Source organism: Lepisosteus oculatus, chromosome 6, assembly GCF_040954835.1.
Source record: "Lepisosteus oculatus isolate fLepOcu1 chromosome 6, fLepOcu1.hap2, whole genome shotgun sequence".
NCBI lineage: Eukaryota > Metazoa > Chordata > Actinopteri > Semionotiformes > Lepisosteidae > Lepisosteus > Lepisosteus oculatus.
The window spans coordinates 59,155,345-59,174,258 of record NC_090701.1 but is presented as its reverse complement, the minus strand read 5'-3'; the positions used below and the strand labels follow the sequence as shown (position 1 = coordinate 59,174,258).

At 42.8% G+C, this 18,914-nt stretch overlaps 2 protein-coding genes across 5 annotated transcripts in view; both read left to right on the top strand.

The window, feature by feature from the left end:
* Window positions 1-486: 486 nt before the first annotated feature.
* LOC102683736 (proteasome 20S subunit alpha 8) lies at window positions 487-8,868 on the top strand. Its single transcript, XM_006634040.3, has 7 exons — window positions 487-713; window positions 2,537-2,663; window positions 4,348-4,472; window positions 5,578-5,700; window positions 7,055-7,174; window positions 7,285-7,347; window positions 8,491-8,868. Exons 1-7 carry the CDS (start codon window positions 612-614, stop codon window positions 8,584-8,586), a joined length of 756 nt encoding a protein of 251 aa, XP_006634103.1. The 5' UTR covers window positions 487-611; the 3' UTR covers window positions 8,587-8,868.
* A 2,377-nt stretch (window positions 8,869-11,245) lies between these two features.
* The window catches only part of LOC102684937 (transcription initiation factor TFIID subunit 4), a 65,036-nt gene continuing 57,367 nt past the window's right edge, over window positions 11,246-18,914 (top strand). For all 4 annotated transcript variants that reach the window (XM_069191648.1, XM_069191652.1, XM_069191649.1 and 1 more), the window contains exons 1-6: window positions 11,246-11,370; window positions 11,907-13,212; window positions 15,287-15,429; window positions 15,767-15,877; window positions 16,291-16,443; window positions 18,720-18,842. In XM_069191648.1, the coding sequence (XP_069047749.1) occupies window positions 11,946-13,212; window positions 15,287-15,429; window positions 15,767-15,877; window positions 16,291-16,443; window positions 18,720-18,842 (1,797 nt within the window). In that variant the 5' untranslated portion in view covers window positions 11,246-11,370; window positions 11,907-11,945. The remainder of the gene's footprint in view (window positions 11,371-11,906; window positions 13,213-15,286; window positions 15,430-15,766; window positions 15,878-16,290; window positions 16,444-18,719; window positions 18,843-18,914) is intronic.

Genomic DNA, 18,914 nt, shown 5'->3' with positions numbered 1-18,914 from the left:
ACGCTGCAAAGTGTTTATTTCCTCTGCGTTTCTTTCTGTTATTGTAGCTACGGGTTAAAGGCGCGATCAGATGGTTTATTTAGAATAATACCTGATAGCGTTAAAAGTTATTTGCAGGCTAGGTTTAACGAGGTATATTCCCAGTTTCTGTGAAACAACAGTAATCTCTAGATGCTACAGGGGGGTCCCCGAAACTTTCTCCCCTCAAGTGGCATCTGCGCTCGGCTGGAAGCCTGGATTTACGGGGTCGTTTCACGAGGGGGGACGACGACGTCATATTCATGTTTCACAGAGGGTTTTGGGATATCCCGAAAATCGTTAAGCAGTCGGCGCCGTGCTGATTTTAAACAGTCCAATATACTTTGTTTTAACAATCGCCTCTCCACGGCGCGGTGGAGAATAGCTGCAGGAAAGTTTCCTTCGCCGCCTCTCTCCTCTCTCACTCCCCCCGGGTCACGCAGGGAAGTGGTAGCGCCCGGGGTCACGGGGGCGGAGCGCCGCCCTGACCAGCGCCAGTCGTCAGCAGTCGCCGGTGTGAGTGAGAGCGCTTTCTGCCGGGCCGTGGGTGGTTTTTATGTTGCTAAAATCGGTATCGCATTTATCAGTGTAGGATGGCGGCCAGGTACGACAGAGCCATAACGGTCTTCTCTCCCGACGGCCACCTCTTCCAAGTGGAGTACGCGCAGGAGGCCGTGAAGAAGGGATCCACCGCTGTGAGTTTCGCTGTAAACGGCCCGGGGCGCCGCAACAGCTCTCGGGTTACTTCCACAAACAAAACAACACTCACCCCCCCCCCGTCAATTCGGGAAAACGCATGGCCGTTATTTTTGACTTCTTGTTAGTTAAAGGTGGAAATCTGCCTTTCTGGAACAGCAGGCGCTAGGAAGGCGGATCCGAGGCCTAACGTGCAGGCGGGCCGAGACGGAGGTTTTGCTTTGTGCGTCTAATGCTCTTGCTGGTGGCTCACTGGGGGAGGTGTTGGGTCAGTGCTAGTGCAGTCAGGTTTGCCTGGGTAGGTAAAGACATAATTGAACATGTTACTCCTCTTCCCGCTCGATAACTTACTCCCCAGAGAGCAAAACGTCTCTCGTTATTGGATGCTCAGCGGAGGAAAGGCTGACGGCCTTTAATATTAGCATCGCTCACGTATCTAACCATAAAATAACCACATGCCGAATGATGCATTTCTTTTTCTGGGAGCAAAAGAATAGATACTGGTACGTGTAAGAGAGAGGTTTTAGGGGTTTGCGATGGTGTTACGAGCATGACGTATCATGAAAAGGGAGTACTTTGTTCTGACCCACATGAAATTGTATCATTCTGTGGCGGTGGTGGGCTGCATTAAACTTATTTAGCTTGAAGCAACTCAAATGCAGAGCACAGACGCTTAGTTCCTGCAGGTTGTTACGCTTTATACCTGTCATCTTCTCATCCTTGAAGTTAGTGTTGGCGAGAGAAGCCAGGACGCGAGTGGCTTGTTCTGTTGTTAGTCTACACAGTTGTGAGTGACTGTCATGTGAAGTACAGACTAAGTGTTTTTTTTTTTGTTGAGAGTGATTTTGTTAGTTTAGTTCTTGCAGGTTTCGTAAACTTTTCTGATCTCCTGCCTGACAGCAGACTGACAGGCGAAGTGTACCCAGTCCTGCTTCCAAACAAATACACCCTGATCTTAAGGGCAGGGTCTGAGCAATTGGATGTTCTTACTTTTGGTATCTGATAAGTTCCCTGTGAAAAGCTTACTTACATTTATTCTTTCATCACCATTAAGAATCCTGAGGAGGTTTAGGATATTGCTCTTAGTGGGACCCTAGATTTTCTAGTGTCGGAGGAGGTGACTGTTACAGGTTTGCTTAATTATCTGTCCACTTGTGACCTATCCTGTTTGTGATAGGTGCACCCAGTATGGGATTAAAGACTAATATATACTATTATCGCTCTGAAAGATGGGAATTAGTACCTTTCAAAAAGTACTTTTCTCTTGACCTTTAGATATATCATTAGATTTTTTTTAATTTGTAAAAAAACTTCTTGGCTCTATATCCAGTTTTTGGAAGTTGAAAAGAAACGGTTTTCATTCTGATTTAGCTTGCTTCTTAATTGAATTAGCTTAATTGAGTCAATTGAACATCAATTTTGTGGTCTGAGGCATCTGATATATTGAATTTAGTTTAAAAGCTAAAACATGTAGGACTGTGGCCTAAGGGTACTGTTTATTTTGAACTGCTCTGAAAGAATATTTTGTCTGCCTTTAGGAATGTCTCTTAGTGTTATGTGACCTCTATTGTAATACGTGTAACCATCAGAAAATTTAGATTAATCAAAATCTACACTGCAATTATCCCAGTTTTATTTAATATATTATTTAATATATTTAGAAAATTCATATTTGAGTGCCTGTCTTAATACCTCAAAAACTGTATATTTCTTTCATCTTGTGTGATTGTGTTCAGTTAATGTACTGGAGAGTGAACTGCGTGAAGTTAGAACACCATGTTCTGAAATGCGGCAGTGTGATACTGTTTTTATTTTTTAACAGGTTGGAATTCGAGGGAGAGACATAGTTGTTCTTGGCGTGGAGAAGAAATCTGTTGCCAAGCTGCAGGAGGAAAGAACTGTTCGCAAAATCTGTGCACTTGATGAACACGTCTGTATGGCCTTCGCAGGTATGACATCATTGACAGTTGACTAAAAAGATAACTTAACGAGACAGTTGTGTTCAGAAGCTTATTTAAGTTAAAGCTGTGTTTAACAAACTGTTACTCAACAGTAAAATCTTTCTCGTTCCCAAACCATGTAACTTAGAAAAAGGTGTTTCAGGCCTGCACAAGGACTGTATGCAATTGATTTATTTCAGTTCTAATAAGTTTGTAAGAAAATTTAAAATCAAGTAATACAGGGGGTCTCCTTTTAATGTCCTTGACAGGGACTATAAAACAACAATGTTAAGTGGGGAATTGTTGCCCATAGGCAATAATGGAGATAGGGCTTCATGGGGACCAGGAACAATATGTTGCACTTAAGAGTCCATGTATTGTAACAGTGTAAGTCTACAGTAGCGTACTTCAAGTTTTTAGAATGATTACTGTAATGACACATTGAGCAATTAAAATGTAGTAGTTCAGGTGGGTAGCTGCGTCAGCATGCGTAGGCTGCAAAGGAACAAGTAATTGGTTTATTCCATGCTGAAAAATAGAAGAATAAACCAATTAAAATGTAGGTTAAGCTTGTTTGAAACATTTTAGAAACACTTAGGGTTTGAAAATGAATAATGAGAGAGATAGGGCTTGTGTGAGTGATGATCATTTTTAAACATACGTAATAGGTTTATTCTATGCTGAAAAGAGAAGAAAGAAAACGCAACATTTCGGCCGTGGAGCCTTCTTCAGGCAGAAGTGTATCATATATGTATAGGCCAAAATAAAAGAGATACTGCCTTCTAAATCAGTGTGATACAACCTGCAGTTAATTCTCTTTCTCTCTGCAAACCTAGATGCCACAAAATAAATGGGAGCCTCTCTCCCTATTCTAAAAATGCACCAACAAGCAGGAAAGACCATCTTTAACTGAGGTATCATTTACTCAGGAAACCAAATTCCCTAAAAACATAGAATAGCAAGCTCTCTCAAGCAGGGTTCAAATACTCAGCTCCAATTGGGTGTTGTTTGGATGATCGTGAAGAAGGGGCTGTTGCCTGGCGCAAACTTCAAGTTCCAACACCCCTGGGCTCCTCTCTCTACTCTCCTTTGTCTCCCTTTTCTGTGGTCTTAATGTGATCTTATGTGGTTGTTTCTGGACTGCTCATTGACAATCATTTGCTCACAACTTAATTAACTAGTTAAACCAAGGTAAATTTCTGACCAGGGGATCCCCTATATCTCGGCAAATATCCCTCCCGCTTTGAAGTCTGATGTGTTGTTCCACTGCCAGGGGTCACATTTTATCTAAACTCTTAGAGATACTTTCTAGCCACCTATAGCTGTTACACTATTTTGCAATGATTTTACTATAAATTTTCCAGTTTTTACTCTCTGATTCTACTTTAATGTTTGAAAGTGGAGTTTGCCCTTTGGGCATAAAGTCAGGGAATTTTTGCATACACAGTCACAAAGTGTCAGTGACGTAACAGCAGGAGACTCCCTGGACTTGTTGTGGAACGCTTATGGGTAGCCGTTTATCGTGCAATAAGAAAGGTTGTGTTTGGGCAGGGGGAAAGCAATCAAACTGTTCAAAATCGGGTCACTGACAAATGTTTCAGACGCTCGCCATGTTAAAACTCCAATGCTAATTCTAAATGTTTTTTGTGGAAGGTGTCAGTGTCTGTTTTAAATGTTTTTTTTTTTGCTCCAGGGTTGACAGCAGATGCGCGCATAGTGATTAACAGAGCAAGGGTTGAATGCCAAAGTCACAGGCTTACTGTGGAGGATCCGGTTACAGTGGAGTACATCACTCGCTACATAGCAACCCTGAAACAGGTAAACAGAAAGCTCACTATACCATTTAATACACCATTTTATCCACCTATGACTTTAACTATTTCCTAGAACATAACTGTACTTAATATAATGTGTACAGTTCTCACAACAAACTGAATTGTACTTGCAGTATGTGCTGCATGAGAAATATTGCATAAGAAAGGTTACAAATGAGTAGCCATCTTGCCTGTTTGGTGGTAGGTTTGCTAATTCATCTGAGGATCATGTCCAACTGTTTCTCAGAATAAAATAGGCTGTTGGCTTTAACAGCATGGCTGGAAAGCTTGTTTCATTTTCCCTCTTTGTGTAAAGAAGTGTCTTCTGCTCTCAATTTTAAATTCCTTCCACATGGTTTTCATAATTGTATTCAAGAATAACAGTAAAACACAAGTTAACACATTTGTTCATAAAATACTGTTAAATACTGATCACCAGAAAATACTTCTTGAAGTATTCAAAGAATTGGACCCCTCCAGGAGAGTTCTGTGCAGTTGAGAATAATAATTTACCTGTGTCTCCTCAACAGCAGGCTGGGAATTAAACTGGCCTTCTTACCTCTTTCTCTGATATTCGCTTGTAAGGTTGTTTTTCCCTAATGCACACCTGTGATTTAATCAAAGTAGCAGTCAAAATAAATTGAATATCTAGAAAGTAATAAATATCTAGCAAATATCAACTGCCACTTCCTGGTTAACCGTATATTCATTTATTAGAGAAATTGAATGAGTGAAGTCGGCCTCAATTATACATTTTACTGTGCAGAGGACTATGTAGAGAAAACACCTCCTTTAAGCAAAAACAGGTATAAACTTAATTTGTACAGCAAGGTTAGTCTTTGTACAGATTTCTAATCATTGGTATAAACAACATAAAGAAAAAAAACAAGATTAGGAGTTTTTGCATCTTTTTTTTAAAAAAAGAAGTTACCTCTGTGCTGCAGAACACATTTTATGACTATGGCCTCATGTTTCTTCATTGTGTAATATTAAAATATTTTATTTATTGCAAGAAGTAAAAGACATAAAGATGTTCTTGCTTTAAACTTAAGTTCTGTTGTATTGTTTGCAAGAGTCTTCAAAAATGGACTAAATATTTTTCATTTAAGCGCTATACTCAGAGCAATGGACGCAGGCCGTTTGGCATCTCCGCCTTGATTGTGGGCTTTGATTATGACGGAACTCCAAGGTTGTATCAGACTGACCCTTCAGGAACTTACCATGCTTGGAAGGTAAGCATATCATGTACAGCTTGGACCTTTTTTCTGCATTGTGTGACCTTAATTTCTAAACTATTCTATAGCATTATATTATGATTTTTGATTTACAGGTTATTTCACAAGTAAATTATGGGACAAGCTCACAGTGGCACAAGTAGTGAGAGGCATGAAAAACTTCTGCAAATGCTATTGGTTTGGATACTAGTTTGCATTTTGACAAAACATATCCTTAATTACTCTTGTTATACCCAGTCACTTGTGTTTGTTCACAGCTTGGCTAGTAACCGTGAACCATACAACCCCACAGAGGAAAATGAGGAACTGTAGGCAGGTTGCTCCATCCAGCTCGCCTTTGTGCCGTTAGTTTTTCCAAACACAGGCCACACCGCCCTGACTTGAGTAAGGTACCTCCTTTGCCAGCAGCACAGCATGCCTGTAGTTGCTGTGTCACTTTGAGCCAAAGAGGCAGTTAAACACCTGTTGCTCTTGGAGGCTCACAGTTGCCTTTCTTACTGACATGACTCAGCTTTGAATCTATGATCATAAGCTCAGCCTGGGCTCAGGTCAGCACTTCTACCATTTGAGCCTGTTTATGGTGTTTCTAATTATTCTAACACCGTTCACTGTTGAATATATCTGCCATTTTTTGAAGAGCCGTGGGGTGTGATGTGAAGTCTGGCATACTCTCGCGATGTCATGTAGAAGTAGTTGTGAAGAATTCTGTTCAGGTTGTTGAGCCCTGATTGTTTTGTTGTGCCCTGTTAGGTCCTGCACAGGTAGGAGGGAAGAGATAGCAGAACAGGAGAGTTGGAGGGGAAAAAAAAAAAACAGAAAATAACAGAAGTTTTCCCTGATGAGTAATTAAAGCAGGACATCATGTGGTCCAAGCTAATGCCCAAATTAAATCAAAACTTCTGTCATATGAAGAACCTAGATGTTGAAAGTGGCTTCCTGTCAAACAGCAAGCTGGTGCTGAGCATTGATTTCAGTGTTTGCAGTTCACAGGCATTAGTGTTTTCATGTAATCAAGGCCCAAGGCAGAATTACCTCATCAAAGGAGGCTCATTTATGCCCCTAATTTATTCTTTTCTACGCATTTTGTCAGAAAATAAATATGCTTAGGCCTGGAAGTAGAAAACAAAATTGTGACACTTTGAAATGAGATATTTACTTGCAATGAAAAGAAGAGATAAATTAATACAACAATAAGAAACAATGGTGCAATAATAGTCATTTGACTTTCCAAAAATTCATTGTTTTGTGATTGTGGATTGTGAGTGTTTTGTCTTCATATTTTTAATAAAACACTGGAACATTTTGATTTGTTTACACAGTTTTCTGTAACGTCTCTCTCCTCTGTGGATAGGCAAACGCAATTGGCCGCAGTGCAAAGACAGTGAGAGAGTTCTTGGAAAAAAATTATACTGAGGAAGCTATTGCAACTGACAATGATGCCATCAAGCTTGCAATCAAAGCTTTGCTTGAGGTAAGCAAGCCTTGCGTGGTGCTGCGATGCTGTTCTGTAGTTTGCTTTTTTTATCGAAAGCACAGTAATCTTGCTTATACAGGTTTGTAATAAATTACCTTTATTTGCAGGTCGTGCAGTCTGGTGGAAAGAACATTGAACTTGCTGTCATCAGAAGGAATCAGCCCTTAAAGGTATGAGTATGGAAGATTTAACCAGTTGCTGCTGTGTTTTTCTGCGAAAGGAGTGTTTTATTCATTAAAAGTGTAATTGTCAATGCAAGCACCGTGCTTCTCCAATGTGTCCATGTGTCTCCATGAGCCACTTCCATACTGTGAGCTCCGCAGTGTCTCACAAGTGAGTTAAACATCAGCGTTTGTCCTCGGACTAGCAAACCTGTCAAAAAGACAATGTTCTGGAGGCACTGCACTACTGGAACCAGGTGCTTTCCCAGGCTCAAATGAACATCCTTCCGTGACAGGCCAAAAGAACTAAATCTGTTTAGTTCCAGAAAAGAGAGACGTACAGGGAGATCTGAACATATGTTCAACATTTTCAAAGGCTCTGACAAAGGCAACACATACTGCTGATTCTGAAGTCCTGAGACATGAACCAGAGGAAACCTGAACTGGAAGCTAAGGAAAGTGCTTTTAAAACAAAACCACACTCTTTTTTTAAAAACAAATAGTTTTAGGAGTCTGGGACATGTTACCCAGCTACCCTGTTGAAGCCCAGACTCTCCTCAGTTAAGAGCTGGTTAAAGATCCTTGGATCAGTTCACAAGACCAGGTAAACGGCCTCAATGCAGCAGCAACATAGAACCTTTCTGATGTTCTAAAGGAGCTGCTGTAGCGCTGGCTGGGGCTGATATTACATGCTACACCTGGCATGACCAGGCAGAGCGAGGTTACTGTGTGAAATCTCGGGAGCCTTGAAAGGTGACAATATAACCTTTGACCCACATTGGGTTTTTGTTTTTGGAAGCTGTGTAAGTGAATTGATAAGTTTTAAAATTTCTTTAAAGTTTCCTTGACATTTATAATGAGTCCACTGCAGCAAAGAGTCATGTCTTCTCGGTACAAGTTGAGGTATCAATACTTCACGTGATCTGTGATAAATGTTTGTTTTTTTCCCCCATAACTAAAATGGTTTGTTTATAATTATTGATTACTCAGGTGGTACAAAATGAGAAATATGTTTTAATGTAACTGCAAGTTTGATATAGAGCAATAGCTGTTGGGACTTGTTGGCTGTACCTGTGTTAAGAAGTAGACCGATTTTCTCAGTGGTGTAAGAATCTAATGTATTGTCTTTCCCTTTTGATTTTTCAAATGAAGATACTGGAGTCAAAAGAGATAGAAACACTGGTTGCCGAAATAGAGAAAGAAAAGGAAGAAGAGGCAGAGAAAAAGAAGCAGAAGAAAGCCACCTAAGTTTCCTGGACTGTTAATTCTGAGGCCTCTGCTCTTAGTTTTGAAGAACAAACACTACACCTTGGACTGCACATGTTATACATGGCTTACTAGACTTCTACAGTATTGTTGTTATTGATGAATAAGCTGAAAGAAAGGTCAAATAGTTCTGTATTGACTCCATGATAGGTTTTCCCTTTTGTCATTCTTAAGTATGACTTAATGTGGTTTTGGACACTACGCTGCTTTGTATGTCAGGAACTTTAGGCTGCATCCAATAAAGGAATTTGGTTGTTTGTATTATCTTAGTTTCAGTGGTTAATGAGTTTCTTTAGCATTTTCTTAATGATTGCTTCTAAACAAAACATCCTGAAGTTAATCTAAACACATAATGGCATATATGTGAGGCTTATTTTTGAGCAATTACTCTTTAAACCTCTAAACCAAAAGAACACACTAGTGTTTTTTCACCTCTTAAAATACTTTTAAGAGGTACCACAAAATGTTCTGTTCTTGAGAATGTTCTGTACTGCAGGGGGACCTGAATTTGACCTAAAGAATCAAAGAGTTAGGCATGATTAGCCCAGTGCAGTTCTTCAGCATCAACAAGTAGGCTGGACAGGTCAAATGGCCTCTCGTCTGAAACCCTGCTTACTGTTCGTTTCTGTAATTTATTGCACATAAGTGACAATTTTCTGATAATGTTACGATACAGCATTTGCATACTCTGCTGATTTGTGTCCTGGTAAGAGAATTATAAAATAACATATCATTAACCACTGCTTATTAACAAAAAGAGGTAGAGCTAAAGTATTCATGACAATTTGTGAAGAAATCAATAAGGCTATTAATTACGGATGGAATTGTTCCTTATACTTGCAGGAATAGCACAGCCATAAACCAGAAACTTCTCTGTTCACCAGTTTTGAAATCTATCTCCAAATATTTATGAAAGCCTGTGTGCCTGTGAGGGACAGGGGGCTGGGATAGGCTGTGACCCTGAACTGGATACAGCACTTAGAAAATGGATGGCTGGATACTTCACTAAAACCTGTTAAAATACACTTATTTGACTGATATCCCTTCTAGGACACATTATTAGTTTGATGAGGAAATTGGTACCAGCAGTTAGGCAATAGTAGTAGTACTGAAATATTGACAACTCAGTGCAAGTCATAAAATAGGTGGTCAAATCCTATCTACAAAAGTGTAGTGAATAATAAAAATAATAATTCCTTACACTTACAGTATATAGTGCTTTTCTGAACACTGCTCAAAGTGCTTTACAGGTAATGGGGGATCCACTCCACCACCAGCGTGCAGCCCCACCTGGATGATGCGACAGCAGCCAGAGTGCACCAGTACTCTGTACTGGACTACTTTGTATCAGTTATTATATTATTTAAAATGTATTGCTTTTTAGAATAATTCCCAGGCAACCGACCATCGTGAACATTCAACGTTACAGCTCAGTGGGATGAATAGGTACTAATACCGTATGTTATATTAGTCATGTTATTGTACTAAGTCATGGAAAAAGCCTATTTCTACAAGTAAAGTATTGTAATATGGACGTGCTACGCTTATGTGCATCATTGTTCTAAAATATATCAAATCTACATAAACAGTATATAAGGGGAATCCAGCAGAGCTGTGTAACTATGGGAAATTATGGAGACTGTTTCCAGGGTCACTATGGGGAATACTGCAGAGGTGGAGAGATCTGTGTGGTTTGCCACAGCAAAACCCAAACTAGGCTGTCCTAAAATAATCAGCCTGAAAGTCACTACTCTGGAGCCCATGTTCACATTCCAGTGTACAGGAATTGCATTCCCTACAGGATTTTGAAGCTGGCACTCCAGCACCTGTCTGACTTACTGTCTGCCTGCTGCCCCCCTCGCAATCTCCGTTCCTCTGACTCTGGTCACCTCTCTGTCCCCCAGGCTTGGCTACACTTCTCCTGCTGCACCCCAGAGCGCTGGAGTTCCATCTCCAGGAACAGTAGACAGATACCTGCCCTGAGTGCAGACTGATAAGCTCTTCTCAGGAAGGGTTTTTTTTAACTTAGTGTCTGAGTCTGCTCCATTTTCTGATAGCCACAGATCCCCTGCCACACCTCTTGTGTTTCTTACTGTATATGCTTATTCTATAATTTGTTATTCTTATAACTGTTTTGTTCTTTTTTGCACCTATAAGGCACTTTGAGATACTTTTAAAAGTGCTATATAAAAGAAAATTATATTTTTTTGTGACAGAATGTTTCCTCTTTTTACCATGTATATGACTAACCAATTCCCCCATGTCTGTTTATTTTATATATATATATCTCCACTATAATGAAACAAAAGGTTTTTTGCAAAAATAATCAAGTTTAGGTGAGTAATTTAAGACTCTTTCGGACTACAGTCACGACATGCTCCCAATTTCAAGATAAACTTCGGCGTTGAACAGCTCTTTTGAGTCTCGCAAAGAACAATATTGAAAATGAAACAGGGTCCCGCTGGCTTCCTGTTAAGGTGAAGTCAGACGCGATACACGGTGAGCACAGCGCGCACACCTCCACCTGGCCAGCACGCCAGCGCGCGGCCTGGGCCGGGCGCGTGCCCGCCAGCCAGCGAGACGCGGCTCCGCGCGCTGCCGCACGCCCGGGCTGCCAATCAGCGCGCCCGGCTCCTCGGACCCCCCGGGGGAGTCGCGGCGCGGGCCCGCGGGCCGGCGCGTCTGCGCAGCTCCCACATGGCTTCAGTATATAAACATGGCCGTGCCGGCAGCGGGTGGGCAGTGGCGGACAGGCGGTTTCGGGAGGTAAAGTTTGACCGACTGTGACGGCGTGGGCTTCTGCTCTATCACTCCTCGGTTTCTTCTTGTGACTAGCGGCCGAGTGGGCTCGGATAAAGCTTAGCGTGTCAAGTCATGTGGTCTTGAAACCTACCGGTTGCTCCCATGACCATGTGTTTTCAGGGGCTGGCTCGCAGAGTACTAGACTACATTTAGGTGTAAATCGTTCCTCCATATACTGGACCTGGACAGACTAGCAGTATTGTTCTTACTCATTATATACTAGAGGGCAGACGCTACTGTACGTTGTGTAATGTAGGTCGTGGTATAACGCGGAACTGTCCCGAGATAAGGGATATTAACTTTCTATGACGAGTCACTGTAGTCGAAACGATTTCCTAAGCCATATGGCGTAGTTCGTTTCCAGAATTGTTTTTACTCCGCTCCATAACCTGAGTTTAGGATGCGCATTTTATACTGAAATGTACTTTTACCACTCCACTTGTCGTGATGAAGTAAGATGTGTTAATGATCTTCATTTGTATCTGTTTTTTTTAATTTAGTAATCACCCGAGTAAACGGATTTCTTGTTACTTCAGCAAATGAAATACGAGAAGATGACAACCTCGGATGTAACAGTCAACCATTTGGAAATAACAAAAATCCAAGGGGAAGTACGCCAAACAAGTCAGGGTGACAGCGACGTGACGCCTAGCATCTCAGTGAATGAAGCTTCGTGTCAGTCGAATGGAAACGTTAATGTCAGCGGGTTCAAAGCTGGGCTTGTGCAGGCGCACCAGATGACCCCAGATGCTGCTGATGTCCGAGGAGTTTTGAATGGGCATGTAGCTGCTGCATCAGCTCCTGCAGAGGCAGAGCCTGTCACAAGTATCTCGAACCCTAGCCAGACTCTTGCCGCCAGCACCTATACAGCACAGCCTGCGGTCAAGCCTTCACCTGCTGCCTCTGTAGTGAATTCGGCCCCTGCACAAAAGTCCGCTATTGCCCCTGGTCAGGTAACTCTGAATATTATAAATCCTTCGGCAGCAGTGCAAGCACCTCTCAGCAGCACGGCATCCAAGATGGCACTAGGTGCGAGCCAGCTTGTCATGAGCTCACCGGCTGTCATAAGCACTAAAATAATTCAAGGCAGTTCTGCAGTGGCAGGTATAAGCAGCCAGCCCGTGTTTACGGTCAGCCCCCCAAGCCAGGCCAGGGTGACCATCAGTTTGGCGCCTGCGCCTCGCCCTGGAGTGCCCGCGGTGACCTCTGGTGCGCCTGCGCCTCGCCCTGGAGTGCCCGCGGTGACCTCTGGTGCGCCTGCGCCTCGCCCTGGAGTGCCCGCGGTGACCTCTGGGGCGCCTGTGCCTCGCCCTGGAGTGCCAGCGGTGACCTCTGGGGCGCCTCGCCCTGGAGTGCCAGTGGTGACATCTGGGGCGCCTCGCCCTGGAGTGCCAGCGGTGACCTCTGGGGTGCCTGCGCCTCGCCCTGGACTGCCAGCGGTGACCTCTGGGGCGCCTGCGCCTCGCCCTGGACTGCCAGCGGTGACCTCTGGGGCGCCTGCGCCTCGCCCTGGACTGCCAGCGGTGACCTCTGGGGCGCCTGCGCCTCGCCCTGGACTGCCAGCGGTGACCTCTGGGGCGCCTGCGCCTCACCCTGGACTGCAAGCGGTGACCTCTGGGGCGCCTGCGCCTCGCCCTGGACTGCCCGCGGTGACCTCTGGGACGCCTGCCTCGAAGGTGAGCAGGCTTGTCACCTTCACTCAGACACCAGGGAAAGGGGCAGCAGCAACACCGAAGGCCAATGGAGCACCTTGGACTCCACAGACCACGACTGTCCAGCTGCCTGCCAATTTCCAGATCCCTCAAGGTAGGAGCAACTTCCTTCACAGCCTTGCACATGGTCCAGAGCACAGGGCTGCCCCCTGGATAAACAGCCATGATCAGAACTTTGGTCTAAATAAGATCGTGTTTGTCTTCCAATGTTGTAATTAACTTTAAGTTAGGTGTCCTTTGACATTATTTTACCCTCTACATGAATGTTTCCTGGATTTGCAAACTGTCATTTCAGTTTTTCCCTACTTTACAGAAAATAGTTGAAGCCTTTGTATTGTTGTTAATTCCTCCAGTGGAGGCATTCATATAGTTTTTGTGATTTATATACCTGCCAGATGTGCGGTGCTGTACAAAAGTCACATTTTTGTATGCTGCTATACTCATGCAAAATAAAAACAGTTCTCTGATTGTAACTGAGATTTTAGCCACTTTAATATACCGTAAATGAATAATGAAAGATCTTAGAATAAAAAGTAGTATTAGTATTATATTGAAGAAGTTTAAGTATGGAGCTGTCGGCATGTGTAGGCTGCAAAGGAACAGGTAAAGGTTTATTTCCTGGCCTTCAGTACTTGTTCCTTAGTATTCTCTTTCTGGCTATGTGCAGAATGTGAAATGACTGTTAATGGAAAAGGAAGACCTCAAAATAAGCTACCAGCACTTCGTATTGACTGCTCTTTCATGTGTTGCTTGTGAAGACAACACTAATGGAGGCATTGAGAAAATGGTTGATGCTCATGTCATGCAGGTAGTGGACAAAAGAAACAGAAACACCTCAGTAAGAGGGACAGCAAATGCATTGCAAGCAAGACTTTCCACAGAGGTGTGGGTCATGTTTATTAAGTAAGTAACAGGCCTGGTTGTCTATAATTCTGACTGTCATGGCTGCAAGAGGAGGCCTCAGTATCTTTGAAAGAGGGGTGATTGTTGGGGTGAGTTTGGCAGGAGTTCCAGTGACCAAGACCGCTCACCTTGCTGATGTTTCGTGAGCATTGGCATCAAAGCTGATGACTTTCCCTCGGATTTCCATGGTGTTGTCATCAGCAAGGGGAAACAGCGGGCAGAAGCACATGGTTCAGGGTTGTGGGATTGTGATATCATTAAATCAAAGACCAAGATCTCAGAACACAAAGCACTCAACACACCCTGCAGTGCACGTTTGTGAGCTCAGTGGTGCAAAGAGCACAGCTAATAGACTGTCGAGTAGTGATGAAATGCAATATGGTCGTTCTTGACAAATGGATGAGAGCATGTGTTCTGCCACCCTAAGGAATGCTCTAGCCCTGAGGGTTTGGTTCTGGTGGTTCTGTAATGTTGTGGGACACATTTTCCTGTCATAGTTTGGGTGCATTCCTTGTCTTAGAAGCCAGGTTGATTGCTAATAATGATCACTGGGTGATCATCTCTTCCCGCTGGGAGGACTGTCTTCCAGGATGACAGTGCTCCCATTCACAGGATGTGTGGTCACCCAGGGGTTTGATGAGCAAGACACATGACACTGATGTTAAAGATATACTCCAACCTTTCACTTCCCTGACATACCCAAATGAACAATCGTGGGATATTCTAGAACAACAACTGAGACAGAGTTTTACTCCTCTGTCATCTGCGGCACGATAATTGACTTGTTCATGGGTGAATGGTGCTGCATCCCTCCTGTACAATTCCACACGCTGATAGAGTGCATAGAGGCCGGAATGGCCACACATAGAGACCCAGCGCCCTGCGAAGTGACTTACTTTGGTGCTCTTGTCTGCTACCTGTACATGTCTTGTAACTCCTGATCATCTCTGAGATGTCTAAAGTCTTTGCACAGCAGTGTACATCGCAGTATTCCAGACTTGTGATTCCACTCAAATATGAACTCAATCCAGGACCATCGGAACAATCCATGGAACAAAATAAGGATATTTTTCAAAATTATCCAAGTGTTATACATATTTCCAATATTTTTCCTTAGTGACTTGGCCTTACTTGGCTTTTCCTGAGACTTTGGTCTCAATTAATAAGAAAAAGATGGACCCAAATTAAAAATTGCAGTCTTTCCTGTGAGCAGTCAGAGTGAGTGCACTATGGCGTCCCTTGGTGTTCTGTGTTTCTTTGCGCAGGGATGGTGCTCATCAGAAGCGATGGTGGGCAGCTCATGCTGGTATCTCAACAGGCCTTGGCCCAAGCTCAAGCACAGGGGCTGGGGCTCCCCAGGACAGCGGCCTCGACCAGCTCCACCACCGCCAGGGCACCTGCGACTCAGGTGTGTGTCAGCTACAGCTGCTAGCCCCTCCCCTGGGGTCACGCTGCACGCTAGTCATGCAGAAAAGGCCACCCAGGACACCTTATGTAGAAGGACTTGTATAAACCTCTCTCCCCTTGCAATTGTTTATCCATCACAGTTTTCTTTCTACTTCCTAATCCCCTAAAATGCCTTAGTCATTAACTGAAATTGACCCTTATGTTTCTTCCACTTTGAATCATTTGTAATTTCTACTATGACCACGTTCTGAAAACAAGATTCTTATTGTTCTTGACCAAGGGTACAATGAGTAACCATCTGAAATGATTGTATTTTCCTAATGTTTCTATTTGAACAGACCACTGTAACGGCGATCATCAGAAAGCCGGAGACTACGTCTGTAGCCAAAGCCCAGCCTCAGCACAGTGGGGCTGCTGTGACCTCCTTACAGAGGATTCCACTCGTAAAGGTAGGAGTATTGCTTTTTATATGGTGTTTACATTGTACAAATAAAACTTCAGTTACTGTTCCAGTTCACCGTATGTCATGTGAAAGCTAATCTCTACCTCCTAACTTTTTGTTGTTTCCAAAAGTTTATGAACTTTTCTGATAAAGCTGTTTCAATCGGCTACAGGTTGAAATCCTTTCTGAATGTTTTTTTTTTCCATTCAAGAGGACATATTGCTCGTAGTGTTTTGAAATGGATGTGAGGCTAAAATATAAAGTAATTTCAGTCCTTTTAATAAAAGCAGCAAAGATTAGAAGGTGCTGTATATACAGGTTTAGTTTTTACTAACAGCACAAGTAAACCGTCGGATTTCTTCTTCATCTTGCAAAACTGCTGAATGCTTTGTTTTCACACTCTCCCACCTTCTGTCTCAGTCGACAGGGGGCACCGCTGCTGCTGTTACATCGGTTCAGGCAATAAGGCCCACAGCACCCACGCCGCCTGCCCCACCGGCTGTCCCAGCGACCACGCCTTTCACAGCAGAGCTGTCCAAACCCACCCCAGCTGCACAGAGCACCTTTTCGGCTGTAAGGCTTCTTCATTGTTTTATTTTTAGACGTGCTTTTAACCATGTTAGTTTCCCTCCGTTTATCTCTTTTCTCTTTGTTAGTGGAAATTGTTGAGGCCACAGATAATACTATGAGTTTGTCAACAAGTCCTAGGTTTCACCTGCCAGAGTAGAGTGTCCAGAGTGTTGGCTGTTGGGATTGAAGCTGCTGAGACTTACCAGGGACTCGGTGAGGCTCTGCCAGTGTGGGATAGTGGAGGGGTCTTTACATTGGAACAACTGGAAAGATTCTGTGTCATGTCTTTAGTAACTAGAGCACTTAATTACTTTTACCTTGTTATATTAAGTTTGAAATGGACTAAGATTTTAAATTTAAGTTCTGCAGCACTTCCAGCATTAAATAGGATGTTTAAAATAGATTGCCAGCAGCCATATCACCCTGCAACTCACAACTGGCAGCCCACTGAAGCTAAGCAGGTGTGAGCCTGGTCAGTACCAGGAGGGGAGACCTCCTGGGAAAGCTTTGATGCTGCTGGAAGTGGTGTTAGTGGGGCCAATAGGGGGTGCTCACCCTGCAGTCTGTGGGGGTCCTAATGCCACAGTAAAGTGATGGGGACTCGTCCTTCGGATGAGATGTAAACGGGGTCCTGACACTCTGTGGTCATTTTAAAATCCCAGGGCGTTTCTCGAAAAGAATAGTGGTGTTATTCCGGCATCCTCGACACATTTCCCACTGGCCCTTACCAGTCATGGCCTCCTAATCCACATCTCTGAACTGGCTTCATCAATCTGCTCTCCTCCACACTGAGAGCTGGTGTGTGCGGAGCAGACTGGTGCATCATCCAGGTGGATGCTGCACACTGCTGTTGGTGGAGGGGAGTCCCCATTACCTGTAAAGCACTTTGAGTGGAGTGTCCAGAAAAGCACTATAAGCACTATATGTATAAGTGTAAGCAATTATTATTACCATGGTATTTTTTGAGCAGGTAAAATGACAGCTTGTATTGTTATAAGGGACCCTAATATTCTAAATTTTAGAATATCTAGTCTGCTTAAATGTTTGAGAATCTTAATTTTTGAACTACTACTACTTTCCTATAGTGCTGGCTGGCGTAACGTTGTAGATGAACTGTGCAATATTTCATGGTGAAATGGTCTACTTAATGGGCATCCACACTGGAAGAAGCTGACATCGCAGCTGAAACACATTTCTTTCTATTCTTTCAACTTGGATCCACACTCTACTAGCGAATACTTCTTGAACCTCATGTGAAAAAGACTTCGGATTGAGAAGGAAGTTTTTAGTCACTGCCAGAAGATTAACTAGAAGCCCCTTGACTGTTCTCACTATTTTCAGTAATCTTCATCCATTAAAATCCTTCGTGCTTCCAACACATTTACAGCTCAAGCCAGACAATGTTAATCTGCTACTCTCATCTTTGAGTTCTCATTTGAATGGTTTTGAAGTGCACAGGTTGTATAGTAGTAAAAGGGTGTGTCAAGGAGAGATGGTAAGAAGATCTGATGTATAGTCTGTTAACACAGTTATGATGGTAGATTGTAGTGGACGGTTATCAGCCTTCACATTAAAATTTACCAAATAGTTTTCTTTATCTTAATGCTTTTATTTCAACATTTGTAAGCTATTCTCTTCCCCTTTATCCTGAGGTTTCAGTATTTAGCTTTAGGGTATTAGAATTACATAAGAAGACCCTGGATTTGACTCAAAGAACATGTAGCCAGTTACCAGACATTCATTGTCTCTCTATGTACCTGTGGGCACAAGAGTGCAGAAATGGGGTCTTGGTAGAGCAGTATGTTGGAAAAGGTGCACTTTCATTATCCCTTTGCATTGTTTTTGTATTTACGGAGATGTGCATGGTTACCCATACTGCAAGAAAGCTGCAAAACAGATTTTGGTGGCAACTGAATTTCTCTAATCGTACTTTCTTGTAGCAACAAATATTAAATGACACACAAATGTGCGCTACATGCTTTAGGAATAATATTCAATGCCTGTGTTCTGCAGATTTTAAATAAATGCAGTTGGCACAAATGTTTGGTTTTATACAGCTCAGATTCCAGTCTAATCCAGTGCAGCTCTTTGATAAAACAGTGCCTTAGTTGTGTAAATGATTTAATTAAAACAATTAAAGAACAGATTGTGCCAAAGCATTGTGGTGATGTGGTATATGACTGAAGCGTTTGGTGCCTCTAATAAAACTAAACAATGCTTTAGTTTTGTTTTCAGTTATTAAGTTGAGATGTGCATGAGCATTTTTTTCCCCTTCCTAGGAGACTCTGGAAAATGTGAAGAAGTGCAAGAACTTTCTTGTGACCTTAATTAAGCTGTCTTCCAGTGGAGCTCGCTCTGCAGAAATGGCACAGAATGTCAAGGAGCTGGTGAAAGATCTGCTGGTAATATGAATAATTTAACATGCTCTTACCAGCCCTGACTATGAATAGTGATTTTTTTTTTTGCTGTACAGT

Bases quoted from the DNA above. Each gene is read 5' to 3' on its own strand.
- LOC102683736 (XM_006634040.3), top strand. From the start codon at position 612: ATGGCGGCCAGGTACGACAGAGCCATAACGGTCTTCTCTCCCGACGGC. The intron at 4,473-5,577 runs GTAAACAGAAAG...TTTTCATTTAAG, and splicing joins ACATAGCAACCCTGAAACAG to CGCTATACTCAGAGCAATGG. The intron at 7,348-8,490 runs GTATGAGTATGG...TTTCAAATGAAG, and splicing joins GAAGGAATCAGCCCTTAAAG to ATACTGGAGTCAAAAGAGAT.